Source organism: Chlorocebus sabaeus, chromosome 8 (genome assembly GCF_047675955.1).
Source record: "Chlorocebus sabaeus isolate Y175 chromosome 8, mChlSab1.0.hap1, whole genome shotgun sequence".
Classification (NCBI taxonomy): domain Eukaryota; kingdom Metazoa; phylum Chordata; class Mammalia; order Primates; family Cercopithecidae; genus Chlorocebus; species Chlorocebus sabaeus.
Genome location: NC_132911.1, coordinates 97,898,351 through 97,924,528, shown reverse-complemented (window position 1 = coordinate 97,924,528; position 26,178 = coordinate 97,898,351). Strand labels below are relative to the sequence as shown.

The 26,178-nt window shown below is 41.8% G+C and overlaps 1 protein-coding gene across 1 annotated transcript in view; it reads left to right on the top strand.

Annotated features, from left to right (window-relative positions):
* CDH17 (cadherin 17) overlaps positions 1–26,178 on the top strand; it is a 78,120-nt gene that overhangs the window by 30,497 nt on the left and 21,445 nt on the right. The window contains exons 4-12 of the mRNA XM_008001100.3: positions 446–580; positions 1,488–1,626; positions 3,907–4,065; positions 4,171–4,370; positions 7,152–7,283; positions 7,592–7,742; positions 12,102–12,317; positions 15,884–15,960; positions 17,881–18,072. Coding sequence (XP_007999291.3) covers positions 446–580; positions 1,488–1,626; positions 3,907–4,065; positions 4,171–4,370; positions 7,152–7,283; positions 7,592–7,742; positions 12,102–12,317; positions 15,884–15,960; positions 17,881–18,072 — 1,401 coding nt within the window. The remainder of the gene's footprint in view (positions 1–445; positions 581–1,487; positions 1,627–3,906; positions 4,066–4,170; positions 4,371–7,151; positions 7,284–7,591; positions 7,743–12,101; positions 12,318–15,883; positions 15,961–17,880; positions 18,073–26,178) is intronic.

Genomic DNA, 26,178 nt, shown 5'->3' with positions numbered 1-26,178 from the left:
GCATTTGCATTAAGTTGAAGCCACTTATAAATTGTTTTCCTTAACATTGTCTATTAATCTTTGTGATAATTTTTAGAAGTGCTAAATGACATATTTTATCCTAGCAAGAAGCCTACCCTTTTAATGCTTCTTAGAAGCTAGTAATGTCATAGATTTCAGATATTACCAAAAAGTCCCTTTTAACCTCAGCTACAATTTAAAGCATCAGTGACTTTTGTCAATGTATTGAATAATAGTATACAGTTTCTTGAGGAAAATGTATGTTGAATGTTACACAGTTATTGTGTAAACAAACTTTTAGAAGGTACCACTTTAAAAGTTGAGGATTTCTTATTTGGTAATTGAACCAATGAAAATTTTACCTGAAACTGGTGACTTTCTACAAATTCCACAACATTGTTTTTTCCCTTACAACCTAATCTGTTGTTTTTGCTTTTTTCCCCAGTTTAAGGCCAATCCTCCTGCTGTGACTTTTGAATTAACTGGAGAGACAGATGACATATTCAAGATAGAACGGGAGGGACTTCTGTATTACACCAAAACCTTGGACAGGGAAACAAGATCCACACACAATCTCCAGGTAAACTGAGACCAGGTGAAGGGATCTAACTCCAACCTCTGCGAGCACCCTTCGTTCTGAAAGTATCGCTGGCATCTTCCTCCCTTGCATAGAATCCAGTTACAACTTTCCTTACATTAATGGCACACTTTGCAATCCTTATATGTCAATTTCTTACCAACTACAGAGAGGTGTGGCAAACATATCCTTTTCCTTAGGCTTTTTAACCAGAGTAACCCCACTTACATTGCCAGGACCCTCTGATGGCATTACTTATCCAAGTAAGACCATGCTTAGGTACTTGGATCAAAAGTCAGCACATCTGTGATACTTCACTGGTATCTGCCTGCGGCTCTTGCATTGGCTTGGGACCCATGAAGAAGGCTGCATCGGCACTAGGATGGGGCTACTTTGGGCATTGGAAGAAGCAGAAGGAACCAATAGCTAGAAGCTGACTAAAAAGATCCTTCTCCCTCTCTTTCTCCTTTAGTTTTCACTGTTGGTATCTGAATACCTACAAAAGGCAGAGAGCTAACTATGGAAAAAAGAGTGAGATAAAAGCTTTCTGTCTGGTACTTCTGCTGCAGGCCTTGCAGGCGGACCACCATCATGGCTCTGGAAGAGAACCCGACACTTTCATAGTCTCAGGGGTCACAGTGCTCTTGTTTCATGGACTCCAGCCATCCAGAATAGACACATGTTCAGTGTCCAGAACACCCTGCTGATAGAAAGTCACCGTCATTATTAGCCAGGCTTGACTGATACAACCCCTATTTTAGCAGCTCCCAATATGGGCTTTTGTGAGTTCTTTCTGTCCTACAGTCACCAGGCCATTGGTTCTTTGAGTTCTAATTTCCTTCAAATGATTTTTGGGCATGTGACATGAAGTTCAGTCTCACCAACATGGTTTCCTTTTCCTCAACATCAGGTTGCAGCCCTGGATGCTAATGGAACTGTAGTGGAGGGTCCAGTCCCCATCACCATAGAAGTGAAGGACGTCAATGACAATCGACCCACGTTTCTCCAGTCAAAGTACGAAGGCTCAGTAAGGCAGAACTCTCGCCCAGGTAACAGGCAGGGGCCAGAGATATCTATGGAAAGATGGAAGGGTGTCAGGTGGAAAGGGCAGACTTGTGTGGCTGACGGCTGCAGCTGTCACTCAATAAGCACTATCTTACCCACATTTCATACTGATCTGGGAGTTGTTTGACTATCTCTATTGCTCCAGAGCACGGTCTCTCAAGGTCTCAACACAGCACTACGTATTGACATCTTGGGTCTGATCATTCTATTTTTGGTCAGAGGCTATTCTGTGCCTTGTAGGATGATTGGCAGCATCCCCCTGACCTCTATCCACTATGTGCCCCCTGCCAAGTTGTGACAATAAAAATGTCTCAAGGCATTGCCAAATGTCCTCTGGTGGGTGGAGGGCACAAAATCCCAGCACTTTGGGAGGCCAAGGCGGGACGATCACTTAAGCCAGGAGTTTGAGACCAGCCTGGGCAACAAAGTGAGATCCTGTCTCTACAAAAAATAAGAAAGTCTGCTAGGTGTGGTGGTGCATGCCTGTAGTCCCAGCTACTTGGGAGGCTGAGGTGGCACAATCACTTGAGCCCAGGAGATTGAGGCTGTAGTAAGTCATGATCACACTATTGCACTTGGTCTGTGCAACAGAGTGAGATTCTGTCTCAAAAATTACCCCAGTTGAAAAACACTTTTCTAGGGTGATCTTAAAGATACTTCAGAGCTCTAGAACACTCTAGAAAGCTGAGCTTACTCCCCTGTATCTTCTCAGGAACCTCCATTGATATTGTCACTGGTGGTTTCCAGCTCTTTTTTTCTCTTACATCCCATCTATGGCTCAGCCGTTTTCTATGCTACATTGACCTTCTACCTTTCACTTCCACAAGAGCTCTCCATTAAGGAGTGAGTGTGTCCAGCAGGCACCTAGAAAGAAGCATCACCTCCTAAGAGTTGCACAAAACATAAGTGAATATTAGACTTCAGAGTTCTCAGAAATATGGTTATACCTATCAACATTTACTGTATTAGAAATTTTAAAGATATTCATTTAAAATAATACTAATCAAGACTTGGGGCCATTTGCATAATCCCACCATCAAGCTTTGCTTCAAGTTACTTAATCTCTTCCTTCTCTTTCTTCAATGCCTGCCTCTGAGAATTCTGGGAAAAAATTCACTTCACTTTAGTATGTGGAGTGATGTCCCTGTCCCTGAGGCTGCATACCAAAGACTCATACAGACTCTGCTAAATGTGAAGCCTCCAGGCCATACCTTTTCTGTCTTCACTAATAGAATCTGCTAGAGAAGTGGCTCTCAAACTTTTTGGTTTCAGGACTTGTATATTCTCTTAAAATTTACTGAGGACTCCAAAGAACTTTTAGATACGTGGGTTATATCCAGTGGTGTCCTGGTAAAGGTGTAACAGCTACTTTTCTGGGGGGACAAAGCTCTGATTTGTAGAATTTTCCAATTTCCATGTTACAAATACTCCTACCATGGCCTATTTCAAGTACCATGGCCTATTTCAAGTGACCATTGGTATTAATAATTGACATACAACATTTCTGAAAATTCAACAACTGAGTCTCATGAGGCGTCTCTACTACCTCACTGGTTATATCTATCAACATTTACTGTATTAGAAATTTTAAAAAATTATTAATTCATTTAAAATAACACTAAACATGTTTTAATGAAAAATAATTGATTTTAAAGACAAAAATAGTGAGAAAAATGGCATTGCTTTAATCTTTGCAAATCTCTTTAATGTCTGGATTAATAGAAAACACTTGGATTCTCATGTCTTGTTTCTACATTCATTCTCTTGCCATGTGCTAGTTTAGTTGAAGTATACGAAGGAAAATTAGCCTCACATAGATGTGCAGTTGGACAAGAAAGGAATATTTTAATAGTATTTTCAGGTAACTGGACATTCTTTAGTACTATACCCAAACTCAATAAATTGTGGTTTCTTAAAGATTAGTTGCAAAGTGAAATCAATATCAATGCCATATTTTCCATTCTTTTACACTAAAAGTCATTAAATTATCTTGTACTTTAAATGGATCTTTTACACATACATGACCTTTAGCTTTACAGAGCGCTTTAACAGTTTCAGGGACCCTTAGAGGTTCTTGGACCAGACCATGAGAAACCTTATTTTAGGGAAGGGGAGTGGGATAAATATTTATTTCCACACTGGTGTGAATTGTCCTACCTTTCCCTATTATATATCCACTTTTTACATGGAACAAGTAGCTATGGTTGGTTTGGGTTTCAATTAATATCTTGTTTTTTTTTTTCTGGTTATGTTTTGTTAAACAGGAAAGCCCTTCTTGTACGTCAATGCCACAGACCTGGATGATCCGGCCACTCCCAATGGCCAGCTTTTTTACCAGATTGTCATCCAGCTTCCTATGATCAACAGTGTCATGTATTTCCAGATCAACAACAAAACGGGAGCCATCTCTCTTACCCGAGAAGGTATGTTCAGGGGTGCCCTGGTAGGACTGTCTCAGTCAGAAAAAGGGAGTTGGGTCTGTCCCTTCCAGAGATGCTTCCTATTCCCTTCTCCCCTACTTCTCATAGGATCTCAGGAATTGAATCCTGCTAAGAATCCTTCCTATAATCTGGTGATCTCAGTGAAGGACATGGGAGGCCAGAGTGAGAATTCCTTCAGTGATACCACATCTGTGGATATCATAGTGACAGAGAATATTTGGAAAGCACCAGAACCTGTGGAGATGGTGGAAAACTCGACTGATCCTCACCCCATCAAAATCACTCAGGTAGTACCCAAGCCCAAGTAACACTGACAGCCAACTAGAGAAATGGCTTCACTTTGTAGAGACTCACCATAAAGGTCTTCACTGATATACTTATTAGATACATTTTTGCCTAGCATGATTATAAAGCAAATTATATAGCCTCTGACCCCGAGTCACTGGACTTGACCATGCCTCATGGGCAGGAAACTTGGATGCAGATACTGTGTTAGGCCATTTTTGCATTGCTATAAAGAAATACCTGAGGTAGGTAATTCATAAAGAAAAGTTTAATTGGCTCATGGTTTTGCAGGTTGTTCAAGCATGGCTCTGTCATTGGCTTCAGTTGAGGGCCTTGGGAAAATTACGATCACAGCAGAAAGCAAAGGGGGAGCAGGAGCATCACATGATGACAGTGGGAGCAAGAGAGTTAGGCGGGAGGTGCCACACACATTTAAGCGCCAGGTCTCATGTGAACTCAGAGTGAGAACTCACTTTATCACCTAGGGCATGGCTCTAAGCCATTCACGGGGGATCCGCCCCCATGATCCAATCACCTCCCACTGGGCCTCACCTCCAACACTGGGGATTACATTTCAACATGAGATTTGGAGGGGAAAACATCCAAACTACATCAGATATATACTTTTGCTTTCAGAGAGAACTTCACTCACCCTCACCTTAAAAGTAGACAGCAGTGACGTTTGTTGTTCCCTGTTAGCAGTGTGGGGTATGGTTGCCCTGCAGTGGGTCATATATGGTGCACACATTGTATGTATGAACATGGTTTGATTTGGGGGTTGCAAATAGTTTTGAAAGGCTGCTCATTCTTATTGTGGGAAAAATCTTGACCCAATAGACTTGTCCTATCATAGGCTGAGGACAGAGATAGGACTGGCTAGGGGTAAAAGGATCATAGTAGGGAACCTTTCCCCTTGGAAACTCCCCACACCTGGCATTCTGTCTCCTGCGTGTGCCTCTCCCCTCTGTTCAGATGCTCCTACTTCCCCACCTCTGTGGCATGTGCTCTCACCCTGGGCCCCTTCCTACCTTAGCTCCTGGAAATTCACTCTGGATTCCACCCAGATTTGATATTTTCTGGAAGCCCAGGAAATTTCTCCACATGAAAGCTGTGGGTTAGTGGGACATCCCTGGATTTGGAAGCAGATTAACAAAATCATATTCCTGTTCTATTACTTAAATGACTGATCATAAACAAGTCATTTAACTATTCTGAGCCCCAGTGTCTCATCAATAAAATAGGGATAATGATTCGGTGTTTTGTGAAGATTAACTGCGATAGTATCTGTAAAAGTAGATAAAATTATTAGATATTAAAAGATAAGAAGAAGTACTAGTCTGTAGTTCCCCTAAATTTTTTTAATGCTACTATTGTTAAGGGGCCCTGGAATGGCCTATTCCATCATATTTATTGAGATGGGCCCAGGGACATTTATTTATTGAATGTTGAATTAATGTTGAACTTCAACTTCAGGAGGGAAAAGGAAGAACAGCAGAAAGAATTCTGATTTCCCAGTTAGAAAGAAAGCATGTCAACACTCATTACCATGAGAATTTCTGATTGGTGGCCTAGACTAAAGTCTTCGTAGCTGTTATTCAAGTTACTCCCATAGGGATTTGTAAATGCTGCAAAGAACTCATGCTTAGTTGACTTGAGGCTGCCAAGAAAACATTCTAGAGTGTCTACCCAATTTTCAGGCCTGGAAAAAATGCTCTGGGTGTTCTGAAACCCAAAAGGAGAGAGGGAGAGAAGGAGGGAGGGAGGGAGGGTGGGTGGAAGGAAGGAGGGAGGAGAGGGAGGATGGGGGAAGGGGGGTAGGGGAGAGGAACTCAGGCTGAATTTTTAGAACACAAGAGGAGCCCACTTTATAACCAAGCAGGTAGGCTTTGCGTGGACAATGCATGATGCTTAAATAATTAGCAAGGGACAAAGTTGCTTCTGTGATACCTTCCCAGGCTGCTCTGAGAATAGTTTATTGTGAAAATTTCAACTAGCAGTAGGACGTTGGTCAAATCACTTAAATTTTTTGTACCCTAGTTTCTTCATTGTAAAATGGAGATAACAGTAGTCTGTACTTCAGAGGACTGTTTGGAGATTAAATGAGATAACACATAAATATGTTTAGAATTGTGTCTGGCATGTGGCAAACTCAGTAAACATTATTGATATATCAGACCAGGCTCTGTCTATATAGCAAGTAGATTGGTCTTACTTGTGTTATTTTTTATTTTTGCCAGGTTGTTTACAAACAACCCTAGGAATTGGCAGTTATTCTCATCCCTGAAGTCTCTGAGGCTAAAAATTTAGGAAAGGAATGTCCTTATTTTTGTATCATTTGTCTTACTTAATGGCATGGAGAAGATTTCAGAGTGGCCTCTATTGCCCCTGTTCATCTTCATTGTTGAGTGTTAGATGCTCACCATACATCACGGCTTGGTCCTCAGACACTGCCAACTACAAAGTACATTTTGTTTCTTAACTTGATGGTTCATGGATAGAAAGTTTTCACAGTCAGACTTCCAAAAGAAACCCTGTAGAGGGTTTGCGAGGAATTGCTTTAGAGAAGAAACATCTCCTGGTGTGCTTTTTTCGAGCAATATAACTTGGTGGGGGGAAACAGGCTTATTTTAGATTAAAAGTGAAAAATATAATTCAGTTGTTATAAGAAACCACAGACATACAAGGTTGTCAGAGATTTCAAATTGAGAACCGGAAAATTATTTCCTTTCCAGTTCTCTCAGTCCAAATGTAGCTTTCCTCACAACTGACTTTGGGTCCTGTAGGTGCAGTGGAATGATCCCGGTGCACAATATTCCTTAGTTGACAAAGAGAAGCTGCCAAGATTCCCATTTTCAATTGACCAGGAAGGAGTTATTTACGTGACTCAGCCCTTGGACCGGGAAGAAAAGGATGCAGTGAGTAAAAGAGAATAATTTCACAGGTGACAAGACAAAGTCCTATGCCCATCTACAGTTGAGAGCAAAATGGATTTTACTTTAAAAACACACACACACACACACATTTCAGACTCCAGCATATTATTGGTTTTCAAAGACATGATAATTTTCACATAATTCTGACCCATCTCATTTTTTTTATCTCCCAGTTCTAAGTGAATTAAAAATAAGGGAGTAAATGACATAGAAATGAAACAGCGATTTTCTCTGCTTTTGGCAGAGGGTGGTGGCTGAGTCTTGTCTTAACTCTGACTTTCCTGTTGTAGTATGTTTTTTATGCAGTTGCAAAGGATGAGTATGGAAAACCACTTTCATATCCACTGGAAATTCATGTAAAAGTTCAAGACATTAATGATAATCCACCTACATGTCCATCACCAGTAACTGTATTTGAGGTCCAGGAGAATGAACGACTGGGTAAGAAATGAGAGCTGCCTAATGCTGTTTAACTTCCCTGCATTTCACTCCTCTGCTGGGTAAAATGTGAGCAGGAGACCTTACTGGGAGTCAATAATCCATGCCTTCTACAGCATAGAGGTTGACTGTACCTTGGGAGTCATGTAGGGACCGTATTTGGGATCAAACGGTATCTGGATAGTATTCTTAAATTGGGGCTTTTATAACTACCACTACCACTACTACCATTATCACTATTATTATCACCCTTGCCACTATCATTAGTATCACAGCCACCTACACTAGTCTCTTATATACATGTATATAGGGATATCTCATTTGCAGGATTTCCCCATACATTATTTGACCTCTAATAATCTCATTAAAGAGACAATCTCATCACATTTGCCAAAGAATTTAAACATTTACACCCAAAGTCAGACAGACACCCTGCAAGAAGTAAGCAACACCAGTGGAAGTTGACTTTTGACCCTTGGGCGCCCCTCTCTAAGAAGCTGATAATATAATTCAAGAGGCTGCTAGATGAAGTCAAGTCCCATCTATTTTTATCATTTTTGCTTTGTCTTGCTATGTTTTCTTTTACTGTGTCCTGTGATAGCTTTTTAGTTTTTCTATAGGAACAACTACTGTCAGAACATTATAATTTCTGGGAGTTTTATGGCTTCTCTGGGTTTGGGACAAGGCTTGTCTATTTCCCCCTTGGCAGTGAGCCCCTTGACTGAGCAGACTGGCATTTCTTGAAATGTTTTGTTCTGTTGTGCTGTGTACATTTCAGAGGCTTTACAAGTGTAGCAGCCTCATGACTATCATTTCTAGAGCTTTGCTGCCCTTGTGGGCAGATCCTCCTATGCTTTGTGGACGGGCTTATATTTTCTTTTGGTTCCCCCGCTCCTCACCAGACACCTCTGACAGAGTGGGTGCCTTCCCGGAGGCTTGGTGGGTGCTGCTGGAGTGGCTTGCTCACACTGCTCATTATTTTTCTTCTTGCTGTCAGGTGTCATGTGGCTACCTTTTGTCAGTGTGTTCTGTGCAGGTCCTCTCTTTGATTGTTTTCAACTCCTGCCACAACAGGGAGAGTTAGTGCCAGCTTGAAGGATTTCAGTTCATTATAAGGAAGAATCTTCTCACAGTCACAATTGTGTAACAATGGAATGTGTAACAATAGCCAACAAACACGTGTGCCATCACCTTCTTGGGAAATCTGGGATGTTCTGTGACACTGAATAAAGGTGGAAAATCTTGACAACCTTTCTTGACCTGGGCATGACACTTCAAGCCTCTTTTACATTGGGCCAAACATGTACTGCATTTGTTACCTATTTCTGCAAAACAGATTGCCCTAAAGCTTGGCAGCTTAAAACAACAAACATGTATTATGTCACCGTTTCTGTGAGTTCGGAATCTGGGTGAAGTTCAGCTGGGTACCTCTAATTCAGAGAGTTCTGAGGGAGAGGGAAAGAGTACAGCAGAGCAGGAAAGGACAGGCAAGATGGAAGTAAATCTTTCTATGACCTAATCTTGGAAGCGATCCCATCACTTTTGCCATTAGAAACAAGTTGCTAGGCCCAGCCTGCACTCAACAGGATGGGGTTATGAAACAGTACTAATATCAGGAGATGGGGGTTGCAGGGAGCCCTTTTAGAGGCGCCTACCTCATCTGGGAAGAGGACAATGCTGGTTTTCTTAAGACTGAAGAAGTCATTGTTGGTAGAATAAATTTTGAAGGGGCTCAGCATGCTATTTGCCTCTCTAAAGGTGAGAATTTATTTCGTAAAAATATTTCAGAGTCTTTAGTGGACCAAGAGTTCTTATAAATCAACTGAGCATATTCTATATGTGTAACCTGAAAGAGGTACAAGACAATGCTCCTACCTTGTGGGGACTTACTGTCTAGCTGAGCTGACAGGACATGAGTAGGTGAAAATATTCACAAATTAAACCTTGATAAAATACTGAATTAGGCCAGGTGCAGTGGCTCATGCTTGTAATCCCACCCAGCACTTTGGGAGGCCAAGATGAGCAGATCACTTGAGAAGAGTTCAAGACCAGCCTGGCCAACATGGCAAAACCCTGTCTCTACTAAAAAAAAAAAAAAAAAAAAAAAAAACCTACAAAAATTATCCAGGTGTGGTGGTGCACGCCTGTAATCCCAACTACTTGGGAGGCTTAGGCATGAGAATTGCTTGGGCCTGGGAGGTGGAGATTGCAGTGAGCTGAGATCATGCCACCGCGCTCCAGCCCGGATAACAGAGTGAGACTCCGTCTCAAAAAAAAAAAAAAAAAAAGAAAAGGATTCTTCAGTGTATTTACATTCTCTGGTTTGGTATCTTGTGGGACTCGTGTCCCCAAGTCTTAGCAACACTAACATTTATTCTTGAATCCCACTTGCCACCAAGTCTTATGTATTCACACAGAAAATTTAGACTCTCATAAAAGCCCCACCTCCCTAAATATTTCTCATATTTCCAAGATATGCTACATATACTCCTGTATCAGTTTGAGCTGCCACTTGTTCCTGGCCTCAGTCACTCAGAGACATGGTTCCTTTCACTTCCAACTGATCCACAAGTCCTCATGGTGCCTCTGGCAGCACGGAGGTTTCCTGTGAGTGAGAGGAGGACAGTGTCCTCAGTTTCTTGCTCACTTGCTGAGGGGATAGAGCTATGGCAGGGCTGCTGAGACACCAAAGGACCACAGAATTTAGTAAGACACTCTTTCATCCCAGCGCACAGATACTTTTCTTGCAAGGGCATATGCATGCCATATGCACTAGATACATATTCTCTTCTGTCCTATTTCTTCTGATGGTCCCTGCATGCAGCCCATGAGACATATCTGCATGTGTCCAGCTCTACTGTAGCTATAACATAGGTACTTTCTTTTTCCTCCCCCAACCCAAAACCAAAAAACCTCTAAATTTCCATATGTGTCAGTGGATGCAAACTGTGTCAGTGGATGGGTGAGAGGGTGTAACTACACACACGGGATGAATTCAAGTTTGAGCTCCTACGTGGGATTCTTGCTGCATATAAAAAGACCCACAATTCTCACCTCCCAGAGTAGGATGGTCTGGAACCTGTCGGAACTCGCCCAGAGCTGGGTGCAGAACCAAGTCATAGCCACTGGCTTGTAGAACTCCCTGGACTGAAACCCCGACAGGAATGAAATACTTAGGACCACAAACTACAGCATGGCAGAGAGGATCCTGCCTGGTCTCTGCCCTGTGTTATCTTTGGTGTAGAGTCAGTCTCTGCAATTGTTCCACAAAGTTGCTTAGAGGCAATCTAGGGTTGGCTTCTCTTTGTTTAGTGATACCATTTGCCATGTGTATTAGTGTCCTAGGGCTATAGCAACAAATCACCACTGACTTGGTGGTTTAAAACAGAAATCTGCTCTCTCCTAGTCCTGGAGGCTGGAAGTCTGAAGTCAAGGTGCTTGCAGGGCCGCGTTCCCTCGAGTCTCAAGGGGAGAATCTTTCCTTGCCTCTTCTGGCTTCTGTTGGCATCTGGTGTTCCCTGGCTACTTGTGGCAGCCTATCTCCAACTTCCGGCTTCCTCCTCCAGATCATTTCCTCCTGTGTGTGCATCTCTGTGTTTCCCTTCTTACAGGTACACCTGTCATTGGATTTAGGGCTGCCTCTAAATCCAGGATGATTTCATCTCCAGAGCCTTAACTAGTGATATCTGTGAAGGCCCTATTTGCAAATGAGTCCCATGCTCAGGTTCTGGTAAACATGTTTGGGAGGGAGCACTAGGTGTTACAGGCTGAATGTGTCCCCTATGCCCACAAAATTATATGTTGAGGTCATAACCTTCTGTTCTAGGCTACATGTTCCCCCTCCCCCAGATTCATAGGGTGAAATTTTAACCCCTAGTACCTCAGAATGTGACTATATTTGGAGATAAGGTTTTTAAAGAGGTCATGAAGGTAAAATGTCCTCACGGTGGGCCCTAATCCAGTATGACTGGTATCATTATAAGAGGAAATGTGGACATAGGGAGGTTCAGGAGGAAGGTGCTGTGAAGGCACCGGAAGGAAAAGACAGCCACCCACAAGCCCAGGGAAGCCTCGGAAGAAACCAACCCCTGCAACACCTTGATCGCAGACTTCTGTCCTCCAGAACTGTGAGAAAATAAGTCTCTGTTGTTTTATCCGTGATACTTAATGACAGCCCTGGCTGACTAGTACACTATTCAACCCATTACATGATAGGATGAGAAGAATCAAAATAAATCTAAGAACGTTTGTCTGCTATCCCGAGTTATTCATGGTGTTTTCTAGGAATGTGCTTATTCAGTGAAACTATTTTAATTACATGGAGCCTGTAATGGTTGGATTTCCTTCTTTCCTTCCTCATAGGTAACAGTATTGGGACCCTTACTGCACATGACAGCGATGAAGAAAATACTGCCAACAGTTTGTTAAACTACAGAATTGTGGAGCAAACTCCCAAACTTCCCATGGATGGACTCTTCCTAATCCAAACCTATGCTGGAATGTTACAGTTAGCTAAACAGTCGTTGAAGAAGCAAGATACTCCTCAGTACAACCTAACGATAGAGGTGTCTGACAAAGGTTAGTATCGCTCCACTGTCTTGAGTACAAATCATTGTTTTCCTTCTAGCTATGACTTACTTGCCTGCTCTAATGTCTGGTATGTTATAGAAGGATGCCATTTAAACCTTCTTTGCTTCCTTTGTGAAACACACATAACACAGAGATAGCTGGTTGAACACTGTAAAGGCCAGAGCTGCAGCTCAGGCACCATTGTTGTGTTGGTTTGGGTCCTATGAGAAGCAGATGCCAAAAGGAGATTAAATATACAAGGATTTTATTGGTGGGGAGCCTGTGAGAAAAAATTGCAGAAGGGCACAGAGAAGGCTGGGAGAGTCATCAGACCAAAATGCAAGCCTGATGCCTGACCCTGAGTGAAGGGGAGATGGAGAAGGAAGGCTGGTGGGAATGTCCTAGACTAGAACAGTCTGAGGAAAGCTCGGCACAGCTGTTGGGGAGTCTAAAGGTGGCTGTCAAAGGAATTCATTGTCTTTGAAAATGAGCCTTACCATTACTGCTTTTCTCAGTCACTGGCTGTGGACAGTCCAGAGGAGGCGAGGTCTCAGTGCGAATGTGGTAATAGATTCCAGAGCACACGGTGGGGCCGTCGTCAGTTAACATCCTGTTGTTGGAGGTCTGCCAGGCACATTCTGCAGACCATGATCACAAACAGGAAAACTAATTGTATTTCCCAATTCTTGCTTTCAGACTGAAAGGGCTCTACTGTAGGAAAGTGGAGGGGAAGCGCATCTTTCGGGAAGTTCTGTCTTATCCTATCAGCTTCTAGTTGGCCATTTGACAGTATCAGGAGACATTCTTCCCTATACTCCTTACACAATTGCAGAGCAAGTGATTCTTAATCTCTGTTGGGTCACAAAAGCCTTTGAGAATCTGATAAAAACTATGCATTCTCAATCAGTTGCACACATTGTTAAACAAATAAGCACAGACACACAAAATACATGGATTCAAAGAGAGACTCATTTCAAGGACACTCACACTCCTAGAAGGTCTTTTGAGTTAACTCATACTGAATCTTCGATTACCATGTAATTCAGTAATTGTTCTGTTGGCTGACACAGGTATGGAGAACAAATAAGAAACGTTTCACACTGTGCTTCATGTTCCTCTCCTTGGCAGGGATATTGAGATACTAGGCAGAAGCCAGGTTTAGTAGGGCCCCAATGCAGAATGTTTGAAACCTAGTAATTTGACAAATATTAAGGCCCTGATATTTGTCTAGCATTATTGTAAGAGATAGAACAGATGTAAGTATAATAAATCTTCCCTATCCACAACAAGCTAACAATTTCACACTCTCAGCAGTCCATTCTTTCAGCAGTTATTCCACATTTACCTATTTGAGGCACCATGCAAGGTGTTGGGGAGACATAGATGATTCTATCCTCAGGGAGCACTCATTCTGGTAGAGGAGATGGACATGTGAGTCAGTAAATTGCAAGGAACCGCACAAGGTAGCCCATGAAGGAAATAAGTGACTCAGTGGAGGGAGAGAACAGGTACAGCTTTCTGGAAGAGGTGTCTCTGAGCTGGCCTTTGAAGGATGAATATGACAAGTTACAAAATCATGTAGGGCTTATGGGAGAGTGGGAATCCATGTGGAAATGCATGGGGACCTGGAGCAATTTGAAGATAAAGTTTAAAGTGGGAATCAGATTACAATTGTTTATTTGCATGAGTAAATCTACAGAAAATATGGACCAGAGATAAAATATATTCAAATATGTGTGTGTGTTGATACAACTAAACATTCAACTGTGCACTACAGAAAACTAGAGACTAGGTTATAATTAACACAGTTTTACATAAAACCAAGGAGGGCCTTTTACCCAGAAAGGCCCACTGCTGGCCAAACGAGGTGTGTGCAGAGCAGTGAGCCAGTGGATTCTGGGTTTGGGACCACTCCAGTCTTCAGCCATTCTTGTTGCCTACAAACGTTCTGAGGACCAGCCTCAACTTCAGTCAATATCCACTTGGTCGTAATTGGATTGTTAATAGATTCTGTCCCTGGGATCATCTCCAGTGCATTGAGTACCTGCTCTAAACTACCTGGGAATATTAATCAGGATCCCAGCAGGAAATGGAGGCTCCCCTCAAAGAGTTTAAAGAAGGGATTGTTTGCAAAGGTTGTGGGCAGGGTTAAGGGAAATCAACAGGACTGTGAAGCACAGTGAGCAGCATTTTCTGCCCTAAAACCCGAAGAAGTCAGGGAGGCGAGCATCCCCCAAAGGAGCAAGGCCTGTGCCTGTCACTAGAAGAGGGCTGTTGGCAACAGGGGTGTGACACCCCCAGCCACGTTCTTCCTATTCTCCCTCCAGTCTTTTGCCAGGCCTCCCATTGGCAGAACCCAACTGTTACCCTCAGGGTGAGGATGTGCATTGATGCAGTTCATAAGATCAGCCCCTTGGGCTACAGAGCACAGACAGAGGAATGGATGGTGGCTGCAGAGGGCAAAGGGAGCCTCTGGGTTTGAATCGTGGCTCCATCACTAGTTAGTTTGTGTGATCCTGGTCAGGTTACCTGAACTTCTCTATTCCCTGGCTTCCTCATCTGTTAATTAAATGGGAATGACAGTAGCACTATATCATGAAGTTATCATGAAGACGAATGAGTAACTCAGGTAAAGCAATACTGTTGCTGGTATCTAGAGGCCACTAACAATTGTATTATGATGAAAACATCAGTTCTGTTATTCACATTTTACAGATAAATGGAGTGAGGCACCCAAGCTCTCACATATATGCTAAGTGGCAGAGCCAGAGTCCAAACAGTGAATTCCAAGCCCAGAGTCTTAACCATTATGTCTAACCATGGTTAGAACAACAGCAACCCAACAAAGAACCTGTCATTTTATTTCTTGTTCTGTCTCCCCCAGGCATCCTGTCCCCACCCGCACTCCACACGTATCTGGAATCTAGCTGAAGCTGCTATCTGCCTAGGTCTTGGAATTGTGAAACCCATCCCTGAAAGCCTGGGTGATTTCTCCAGGGATCCAGGAGCTACCTCTGTCCCCACCTTGCTTCCTGCAGGCTGGGTAGCCAGACTCTTGTGAATAGCTAATTGTGCCAGTTCCTCCCTTACTTAGAAGATAGCAGGCCCTTGAACCTCCCCATCATAGTAGGCAGAGCAGATGTAGGATGGATGTGTTCAGACAAGGAGAGACAGCCACTGGGATGCTCAGAGAAGGCTTTCTGGAAGGATAGTTTTGCTCTGGACTTTGAAGATTACATAAGTTTCACTAGTCAGAAAAAGACTGCTTCACAAAAAAGTCATCCTGCTCAGGAATAGCCCGTACGTATCTTTACTTAGGAGGACAGCAGGTGGACAGCAATGAAAAACCCAGAAAAATCTCTCTTAGATCTGTCTTTAGCCACCCTGCCCCACACATGGTGACCACTTGGGTACAGGTGGGAAGCAGAGAACCCACTCTCGGCATAAATTGCATGTCAATTGCAAAATTGTGGCTATGGCTGTCACTTCACTTGCCAAGTATTTTCTTGTGGATTTCTGATTTTAATGCATGATTTTCAGTGAAAATTTTTATGACATATGACTTTGGTTTTCAGATTTCAAGACCCTTTGTTTTGTGCAAATCAACGTTATTGATATCAATGATCAGATCCCTATCTTTGAAAAATCAGATGTGAGTAGTTGTCATTATTTGTTTTTTCTTTACTTTGTTCATTTTACTTGACCCTTTCTTCTGGGATAAAGACACAGACAGTAGCTAGGAAAAGTGCCAGACTTAACAGGTAAACTTGATCAGTGCACCAATAACCCAGAGGCCATCTTCAGTGAAAATCTCTGGGGGAACAATAACACTATTATAGGTGTCTGGGAACATTTGTTTATAAACTCCTGCCAATAGCTCATTTATTCCAAGGGCTTCTTAAAAACAACAACCACAGTCTTTGTCAAATTGAAAAAAGTTGAATGGCAGCTTGCAGTTTGTCATTATATATTTTTGTGTATAAGACAATAAATAGATTTACTGCTACGTCTCAAGCATTTTTAGTCAAAAATTTAATATTTGGAATATTAGCAATTTAATTTGTAATAATTGGGTAAGAGAAAGGAAGAAGAAAAAATTAATCTATGACTTAAGCCAAAGAAAAATGTGTCCAAGACATTTGAGAGAATTCTAACTGGACAGAAAGAAAAAAGTCAATTTAGAACCTCAAGAAAAATGCAAATTACTATTTTCTTATCATTGATAGGGCGTTCAGACTTGGTGATGACTTTATCATTGTTTCCCTTAGGAGGGAAGTCTCTATTTATTTTGAAGGAGCAAGAAGCCCATTTGACTAGATTGTTATGTTATTTTTGAAGTCAGTTATGAGGCAGCCCAGAGCCCTGTGATGATGTTCATAAATCAAAATAGGGACAAGGCTGTGACAAAGAAAGGAATTGATTTATGACAGGGATAGGGGTGGGGAGAGGTGTGAGTGGATATGTCTTGTATAACAGGCACTGAGGTTCAGCAGGCATCAAATAACTCATTTCTTCTCAGCCTCCATACTTTTGGGCATTTGATCCTTTGCTAACTTTGTGACCTCCTTGCCTTTTATTGAGACAGTGTTTTTTAGATTGAGGGTAAGAATCCTGCACTTGAGGTCTCAGAGCTTAAATACTTACCTGGCGACAGAGAGAGTGAACCTGCTTCTTTCAGTGCCGTGGTCCTCTCTCCTGATCCCTACTTAGAACCCTCTTTAGAATCATAATGCCAAGAGAGACGATCTGGGGGATTTTTAGCAGAGTGGGAGATGGTCTAAGCCAGTGTTCAAGAGCACAGGCTTTGGAGTTGCACAAACATGGCTTTGAATCCCAGTCCTGTGACCCACTAGCTGTGTGACCCTTGGTGGGTTTAACTTCTCCAAGCCTTTGCTCCTCGTAAGTGGAGATGGTAACATAACTACTCCATACGATGTTTTGTTGCTTTTCTTTACTGAGCACTTACTATGTGCCAAGAATTTAGGAGCTTTACATGCATTGTCTCCCTTAATGCCCGCAGCAAACATGAAGTAGTTTCCATTACTATTGTCTTCATTGGACAGATGATGAAACTGACACTTAAAGAAGTGAAGTAACTTGCTTCAAGGCACCCAACTAATAAAAAGCAAGCCTATGGTTCATATTCAGGCTGTTTAACCCTAAAGTTCAAGCTTTTAATCAACCTACATGCATTGGTTGATTTAAGAATTGATTAAATAATGTATATAAAGTGCCTACCACCTGATAGAGACTCAATACATGGTGGCTATTTATATCATTACTACTACAATAATTAAGTTATTTAACAAATTTGATATAGAAGGGGGAATTTGTTTTAGAATCCTACCAGTAGCTCTCTGAGATATTGTGTTCTTTGGTACAGTGGATATCGGCTCATGAGTATGACTGATGTTAAAATCAACTGCAATATATTCATCAATAGGAAAAAACATGCCCCATGAAGATTGATGCAAACTATGACTTGTGTCTATTCTGAAACCAGAGAGATAAGTTTGTCCTTTGGCTTTGATGACAACAGACCTCATTGCTTCCTTCTCCATTTTCTCCTTAGTATGGAAACCTGACTCTTGCTGAAGACACAAACGTTGGGTCCACCATCTTAACCATCCAGGCCACTGATGCTGATGAGCCATTTACTGGGAGTTCTAAAATTCTGTATCATGTCATAAAGGGAGACAGTGAGGGACGCCTAGGGGTTGACACAGATCCCCACACCAACACTGGATATGTAATAATTAAAAAGGTAAATAGCCCATACATTTAATATAATTTGTCTTTGTTTGTGGGTTAATTTACTAATGACAGTGTGAGGATCTATAAGCAGAGGTGACGTATTAGCAGCCACCTCTCAGGCATGGTGATGGGTTCCTGGATGCCTGGATTCCTCTTAGTCATTCCTGTCTTCCTGACAGACGGAAAGTCAGGGTTCTAGACCTGGCTCTGTCGCTAGTTAGCCAAGTAAATTTTACAGGGAGGTAATGTCACATAAAATATATAAAATGCAGGATGAACAACTTTTTAGTATAAGTGTGTTCCATGCAATATTTGGGACACACTTACACTAAAAAGTTGTTTGTTATTTATCTGAACTTCAAATTGAACTTAGTGTTTTATGTTTTTATTTATTTTTTATTTTTATTTTTTTATTATTATACTTTAAGTTCTAGGGTACATGTGCACAACGTGCAGATTTGTTACATATGTATACACATGCCATGTTGGTGTGCTGCACACATTAACTCATCATTTACATTAGGTATATCTCCTAATGCTATCCTTTCCCTCTTCCCCCAATAGGCCCCAGTGTGTTATGTTCCCCTTCCTGTGCCCAAGTGATCTCATTGTTCAATTCCCACCTGTGAGTGAGAACATGCAGTGTTTGGTTTTCTGTTCTTGCAATAGTTTGCTGAGAATGATGGTTTCCAGCTGCATCCATGTCCCTACAAAGGACATAAACTCATCCTTTTTTATGGCTGCGTAGTATTCCATGGTATATATGTGCTACATTTTCTTAATCCAGTCTGTCACTGATGGACATTTGGGTTGATTCCAAGTCTTTGCTATTTTGAATACTGCTGCAATAAACATACGTTTGCATGTGTCTTTATAGCAGCACGATTTATAATCCTTTGGGTATATCCCCAGTAATGGGATGGCTTGGTTAAATGGTATTTCTAGTTCTAGATCCTTGAGGAATCGCCACACTGTCTTCCACAGTGGTTGAACTAGTTTACAGTCCCACCAACAGTGTAAGAGTGTTGCTATTTCTCCACATCCTCTCCAGCACCTGTTGTTTCCTGACTTTTTAATGATTGCCATTCTAACTGGTGTGAGATGGTATCTCATTGTGGTTTTGATTTGCATTTCTCTGATGTCGAGTGATGATGAGCATTTTTTCATGTGTCTGTTGGCAGTATGAATGTCGTCTTTTGAGAAGTGTCTGTTCATATCCTTTGCCCACTGTTTGATGGGGTTGTTTGTTTTTTTTCTTGTAAATTTGTTTGAGTTCTTTGTAGGTTCTGGATATTAGCCCTTTTTCAGATGAGTAGATTGCAAAAACTTTCTCCCATTCTGTAGGTTGCCTGTTCACTCTGATGGTAGTTTCTTTTGCTGTGCAGAAGCTCTTTAGTTTAATTAGATCCTATTTGTCAATTTTGGCTTTGTTACTGTTGCTTTTGGTGTTTTAGACATGAAGTCCTTGCCCATGCCTATGTCCTGAATGGTATTACCTAGGTTTTCTTCTAGGGTTTTTATGGTTTTAGGTCTAACATTTACGTCTCTAATCCATCTTGAATTAATTTTCGTATAAGGAGTAAGGAAAGGATCCAGTATCAGCTTTCTACTTATGACTAGCCAATTTTCCCATCATCATTTATTAAATAGGGAATCCTTTCCCCATTTCTTGTTTTTGTCAGGTTTGTCAAAGATCAGATGACTGTAAATGTGTGGTATTATTTCTGAGGGCTCTGTTCTGTTCCGTTGGTCTATATCTCTGTTTGGTACCAGTACCATGCTGTTTTGGTTACTGTAGACTTGTAGTATAGTTTGAAATCAGGTAGCGTGATGCCTCCAGTTTTGTTCTTTGGGCTTAGGATTGTCTTGGCAATGCGGGTTCTTTTTTGGTTCCATATGAACTTTAAAGCAGTTTTTTCCAATTCTGTGAAGAAAGTCATTGGTAGCTTAATGGGGATGGCATTGAATCTATAAATTACCTTGGGCAGTATGGCCATTTTCACAATATTGATTCTTCCTATCCATGAGCATGGTATGTTCTTCCATTTGTTTGTGTCCTCTTTTATTTCACTGAGCAGTGGTTTGTAGTTCTCCTTGAAGAGGTCCTTTATATCCCTTGTAAGTTGGATTCCTAGGTATTTTATTCTCTTTGAAGCTATTGTGAATGGGAGTTCATTCATGATTTGGCTCTCTGTTTGTCTGTTACTGGTGTATGAGAATGCTTGTGATTTTTGCACATTGATTTTGTATCCTGAGATTTTGCTGAAGTTGCTTATCAGCTTAAGGAGATTTTGGGCTGAGACAATGGGGTTTTCTAAATATACAATCATGTCATCTGCAAACAGGGACAATTTGACTTCTTCTTTTCCTAATTGAATACCCTTTACTTCTTTCTCTTGCCTGATTGCCCTAACCAGAACTTCCAACACTATATTGAATAGGAGTGGTGAGAGAGGGCATCCCTGTCTTCTGCCAGTTTTCAAAGGGAATGCTTCAAGTTTTTGGCCATTCAGTATGATATTGGCTGTGGGTTTGTCATAAATAGCTCTTATTATTTTGAGGTATGTTCCATCAATACTGAATTTATTGAGAATTTTTAGCATGAAGGGCTGTTGAATTTTCTCAAAGGCCTTTTCTGCATCTATTGAGATAATCATGTGGTTTTTGTCTTTGGTTCTGTTTATATGCTGGATTATGTTTATTGATTTGTGTATGTTGAACTAGCCTTGCATCCCAGGGATGAAGCCCACTTGATCATGGTGGATAAGCTTTTTGATGTGCTGCTGGATTCGGTTTGCCAGTATTTTACTGAGGATTTTTACATTGATGTTCATCAGGGATATTGGTCTAAAATTCTCTTTTTTTGTTGTGTCTCTGCCAGGCTTTGGTATCAGGATGATGTTGGCCTCATAAAATGAGATAGGGAGGATTCTCTCCTTATCTATTGATTGGAATAGTTTCAGAAAGAATGGTACCATCTCATCCTTGTACCTCTGATAGAATTTGGCTGTGAATCTGTCTGGTCCTGGACTTTTTTTGGTTGGTAGGCTATTAATTATTGCCTCAATTTCAGAGTCTGTTATTTGTCTATTCAGGGATTCAACTTCTTCCTGGTTTAGTCTTGGGAGAGTGTATGTGTCCAGGAATTTAATCATTTCTTCTAGATTTTCTAGTTTATTTGCATAGAGGTGTTTATAGTATTCTCTGATGGTAGTTTGTATTTCTGTGGGATCAGTGGTGATATCCCCTTTATCATTTTTTATTGTGTCTTTTGATTCTTCTCTCTTCTTTATTAGTCTTGCTAGCAGTCTATCAATTTTGTTGATCTTTTCCAAAAACAAGCTCCTGGATTCATTGATTTTTTGGAGGGTTTTTTATGTCTCTATCTCCGTCAGTTCTGCTCTGATCTTAGTTATTTCTTGCCTTCTGCTAGCTTTTGAATGTGTTTGCTCTTGCTTCTCTAGTTCTTTTAATTGTGATGTTAAGGTGTCAATTTTAGATCTTTCCTGCTTTCTCTTGTGGGTAGTTAGTGCTATAAATTTTCCTCTACACACTGCTTTAAATGTGTCCCAGAGATTCTGGTATGTTGTATCTTTGTTCTCATTGGTTTCAAAGAACATGTTTATTTCTGCCTTCATTTCGTTATGTACCCAGTAGTCATTCAGGAGCAGGTTGTTTCAGTTTCCATGTAGTTGAGCGGTTTTGATTGAGTTTCTTAGTCCTGAGTTCTAGTTTGATTGCACTGTGGTCTGAGAGACAGTTTGTTACAATTTCTGTTGTTTTACATTTGCTGAGGAGTGCTTTACCTCCAACTATGTGGTCAGTTTTGGAATAACTGTGATGTGGTGCTGAGTAGAATGTATATTCTGTTGATTTGGGGTGTTCTGTAGATGTCTATTAGGTCCGCTTGGTGCAGAGCTGAGTTCAATTCCTGGATATCCTTGCTAACTTTCTGTCTCATTGATCTCTCTAGTGTTGACAGTGGGGTGTTAAAGTCTCCCATTATTATTGTATGGGAGTCTAAGTCTCTTTGTAAGTCTCCAAGGTCTTGCTTTATGAATCTGGGTGCTCCTGTATTGGGTGCATATATATTTAGGATAGTTAGCTCTTCCTGATGAATTGATCCCTTTACCATTATGTAATGGCCTTCTTTGTCCCTTTTGATCTTTGGTGGTTTAAAGTCTGTTTTTTCAGATACTAGGATTGCAACCTGTGCTTTTTTTTGTTTTCCATTTGCTTGGTAGATCTTCCTTCATCCCTTTATTTTGAGCCTATGTGTGTCTCTGCATGTGAGATGGGTCTCCTGAGTATAGCAAACTGATGGGTCTTGACTCTTTATCCAATTTACCAGTCTGTGCCTTTTAATTGGACCATTTAGTCCATTTACATTTAAGGTTAATATTGTTATGTGTGAACTTGATCCTGCCATTATGATATTAGCTGGTTATTTTGCTTGTTAGTTGATGCAGTTTCTTCCTAGCATCGATGGTCTTTACATTTTGGCATGTTTTTGCGATGGCTGGTACCTGTTGTTCCTTTCCATGTTTAGTGCTTCCTTCAGGATCTCTTGTAGGGCAGGCCTGGTGGTGACAAAATCTCTAAGCATTTGCTTGTCTGTAAAGGATTTTATTTATCCTTCACTTATGAAACTTAGTTTGGCTGGATATGAAATTCTGGGTTGAAAATTCTTTTCTTTAAGAATGTTGAATATTGGCCCCTACTCTCTTCTGGCTTCTAGAGTTTCTGTCGAGAGATCTGCTGTTAGTCTGATGGGCTTCCCTTTGTGTGTAACCTGACCTTTCTCTCTGGCTGCCCTTAACATTTTTTCCTTCATTTCAACTTTGGTGAATCTGACAATTATGTGTCTTTGAGTTGCTCTTCTCGAGGAGTATCTTTGTGGCATTCTCTGTATTTCCTGAATTTGAATGTTGGCCTGCCTTACTAGGTTGGGGAAGTTCTCCTGGATGATATCCTGCAGAGTGTTTTCCAACTTGGTTCCATTTTCCCTGTCACTTTCAGGCACAGCAATCAGACGTAGATTTGGTCTTTTCACATAATCCCATATTTATTGGAGGCTTTGTTCATTTCTTTTTACTCTTTTTTCTCTACACTCCTCTTCTTGCTTCATTTCATTCATTTGATCTTCAGTCACCGATACTCTTTCTTCCAGTTGATCGAATCGGTTACTGAAGCTTGTGCATTTGTCATGTAGTTCTCGTGTCATGGTTTTCATCTCTATCAGTTCTTTTATGGTCTTCTCTGCGTTGATTATTCTTGTTATCCATTCATCCATTCTTTTTTCAATGTTTTTAGTTTCTTTGCGCTGGGTACATAGTTACTCCTTTAGCTCTGAGAAGTTTGATCGACTGAAGCCTTCTTCTCTCAACTCATCAAAGTCATTCTCCATCCAGCTTTGTTCCATTGCTGGTGATAGCTGTGTTCCTTTGGAGGGGCAGATGCGCTCTGATTTTTTAAATTTCCAGCTTTTCTGCACTGTTTTTTCCCCATCTTTGTGGTTTTATCTGCCTTTGGTCTTTGATGATGGTGATGTACTGATGGGATTTTGCTGTGGGTATCCTTTCTGTTTGTTTGTTTTCCTTCTAACAGTCAGGACCCTCAGCTGCAGGTCTGTTGGAGTTTGCTTGAGATCCACTCTAGACCCTCTTTGCCTGGATATCAGCAGTGGAGGCTGCACAAGATAGAATATTGTTGAACAGCGAGTGTTACTGATTCTTGTTCTGGAAGCTTCGTCTCAGGTGTACCCAGCCGTGTGAGGTGTCAGTCTGCACCTAGTTGGGGATGTCTCCCAGTTAGGCTACTCAGGGGTCAGGGACCCACTTGAGCAGGCAGTCTGTCCGTTCTCAGATCTCAACCTCTGTGCTGGGAGAACCACTGCTCTCTTTAAAGCTGTCAGACAGGGACATTTACATCTGCAGAGGTTTCTGTTGCTTTTTGTTTAGCTATGGCCTGTCCCCAGAGGTGGAGTCTACAGAGGCAGGCTGGCCTCCTTGAGCTGTGGTGGGCTCCACCCAATTAGATCTTCCTGGAGGCTTTGTTTACCTACTAAGCCTCAGCAACGGTGGACACCCCTCCCCCAGCCTCCCTGCCACCTTGCAGTTAGATGTCAGACTGCTGTGCTAGCAATGAGGGAGGCTCCGTGGGCATGGGACCCTCCAGGCCAGGTGTGGGATATAATCTCTTGGTGTGCTGTTTGCTAAGACCCTTGGTAAAGCACAGTATTAGGGTGGGAGTTACCTGATTTTCCAGGTGTTGTGTGTCTCAGTTTCCCTTGGCTAGGGAAAGGAATTCCCTTCGCCCTTGTGCTTCCCAGGTGAGGTGATGCCTTGCCCTGATTCAGCTCTCACTGGTCGGGCTGCACCTGCTGACCAGCACTGACTGTCCGACATGCCCCAGTGAGATGAACCCAGTACCTCAGTTGAAAATGCAGAAATCACCCGTCTTCTGTGTCGCTCATGCTGGGAGCTGCAGGCTGGAGCTGTTCCTATTCAGCCATCTTGGGCGCCCCCTGTGTTCTATGTTTTTATTTGCTAAATCTGGCAACGCTGTTAGGGGCCAGGAGTGGCACTCAGGGCCTCGCTTTCACTTCCCCCTTTGCAAATGTGAGGAGTTGGGTTGGATGACCCCATGGGCCTTTTAGGCTATAAACCCTTTATTCTAATGTGCCAGGCAGAGATACCTCTTGATTAACAAAACTGCTGGGTCTCCTTTCAAGGTTCAATAGACAAGTTTCTTTTCAATCCCCCTCCCCGCTGCTTTACTTTCATCTTTTACTGTATTGATAAGCCCATGGGCTCTCATTCTGTCTCTCCCTCTGTAAGGACTGGGTAATCTGGAGTCAGAGTCTTAATTACCTTGGTTCCTGTCTGTTTGTACAGGATTCTCCCAACCCTCCCTCAATCTACTCCTGTCCCGTGCCATGTACACCTGAATCTTGACTTTTCTCTGTGGCTGCCTCATCTGTGTTTAGAGCATGTCATGGGTTCACCAGATGACTCAATTGGAAGCAGCACTCAATGCCGTCCAATGTACTTACAGTTAAGATACTTTCCTAGGGGAGAAAGTGAAACCTCACTGTTAAAAAGGGCCAGAGAGAATTTGCAAGGGTGGCTAATTGTTTAAGGTTTGCAGTGCAGTGTGCTGGAAACTGCAAAAGAAAGCTCTGGAATACAGTTTTGAGCTAGAATAAAAGAAAACTGAAAGAGGCTAAAAATGAAGACAAAATAGAATAATTTCACAGAAAATGGACAGAAGCACAGAGGAAAAAGCACTAGTGCTAAAGCAAGCCCTGGGACAGAGTCTTGGAATTCTGATCCCACTGTTACCAAACATTCCAGCTCGAACCAAGGGCCCTGCTGCATTTCAGCAGAGAGGTTGCTGTGGACCAGCTCAAAGCCTTAGCCTTGTGTGTGAATCCGACATTTGGAAAAGGTACCATGCCAACCTCCTCTTGTGCTCACAGCAGTCTACACGGAGAGAGAAAATCACAGAAAGAAAGGATAAAGGGAAGGGCACTTTTCAGAGCTTGCAGTGGGTTGGAGTGTTCCTTTGCAGGTGATGGGGGCAGCTTTCTTTTATCCTTTTGCAGGACCAGAGCTCTCTAGGAATCTAAGGGAAGATAGAGGCCTATCCATCCCAGAATGAACAAGGCCCATATGTCATCTTTTTTTAAACAGTGGTTTAACTTGGCCATTTGTGGTTAATGGGCCTTTTAGGGAGATATTGGCACCTACCTCAATGACTAGCGGTGGGTGAGAGCTATAAGTATCCTCCCTCACAACCTAACACGAGAGGTACGCTACAGTAGAGTGGGCCTCTGACCAAAGTCTTTGTCACATCCTTACTTTATATGTGATTCTATTTCAAGTGTCTATTATATCTCCTAGCATATATTAGAGGTTCAATAAATATTGCTTGACTTAATGAATAAATGAATTCTGTCCCATATACAATTATGAACAAGCAGACACATAGGTGATCATCCAACCTGTGCTTTATGCCTATGACATCCCAGCTGTCTGTCCCTTGGGCACTGTGATAACAATCCTTAAGCAAGTGGGTTTGTTCGACCATCCAGAGGCAGGAGATAACTGGCAGA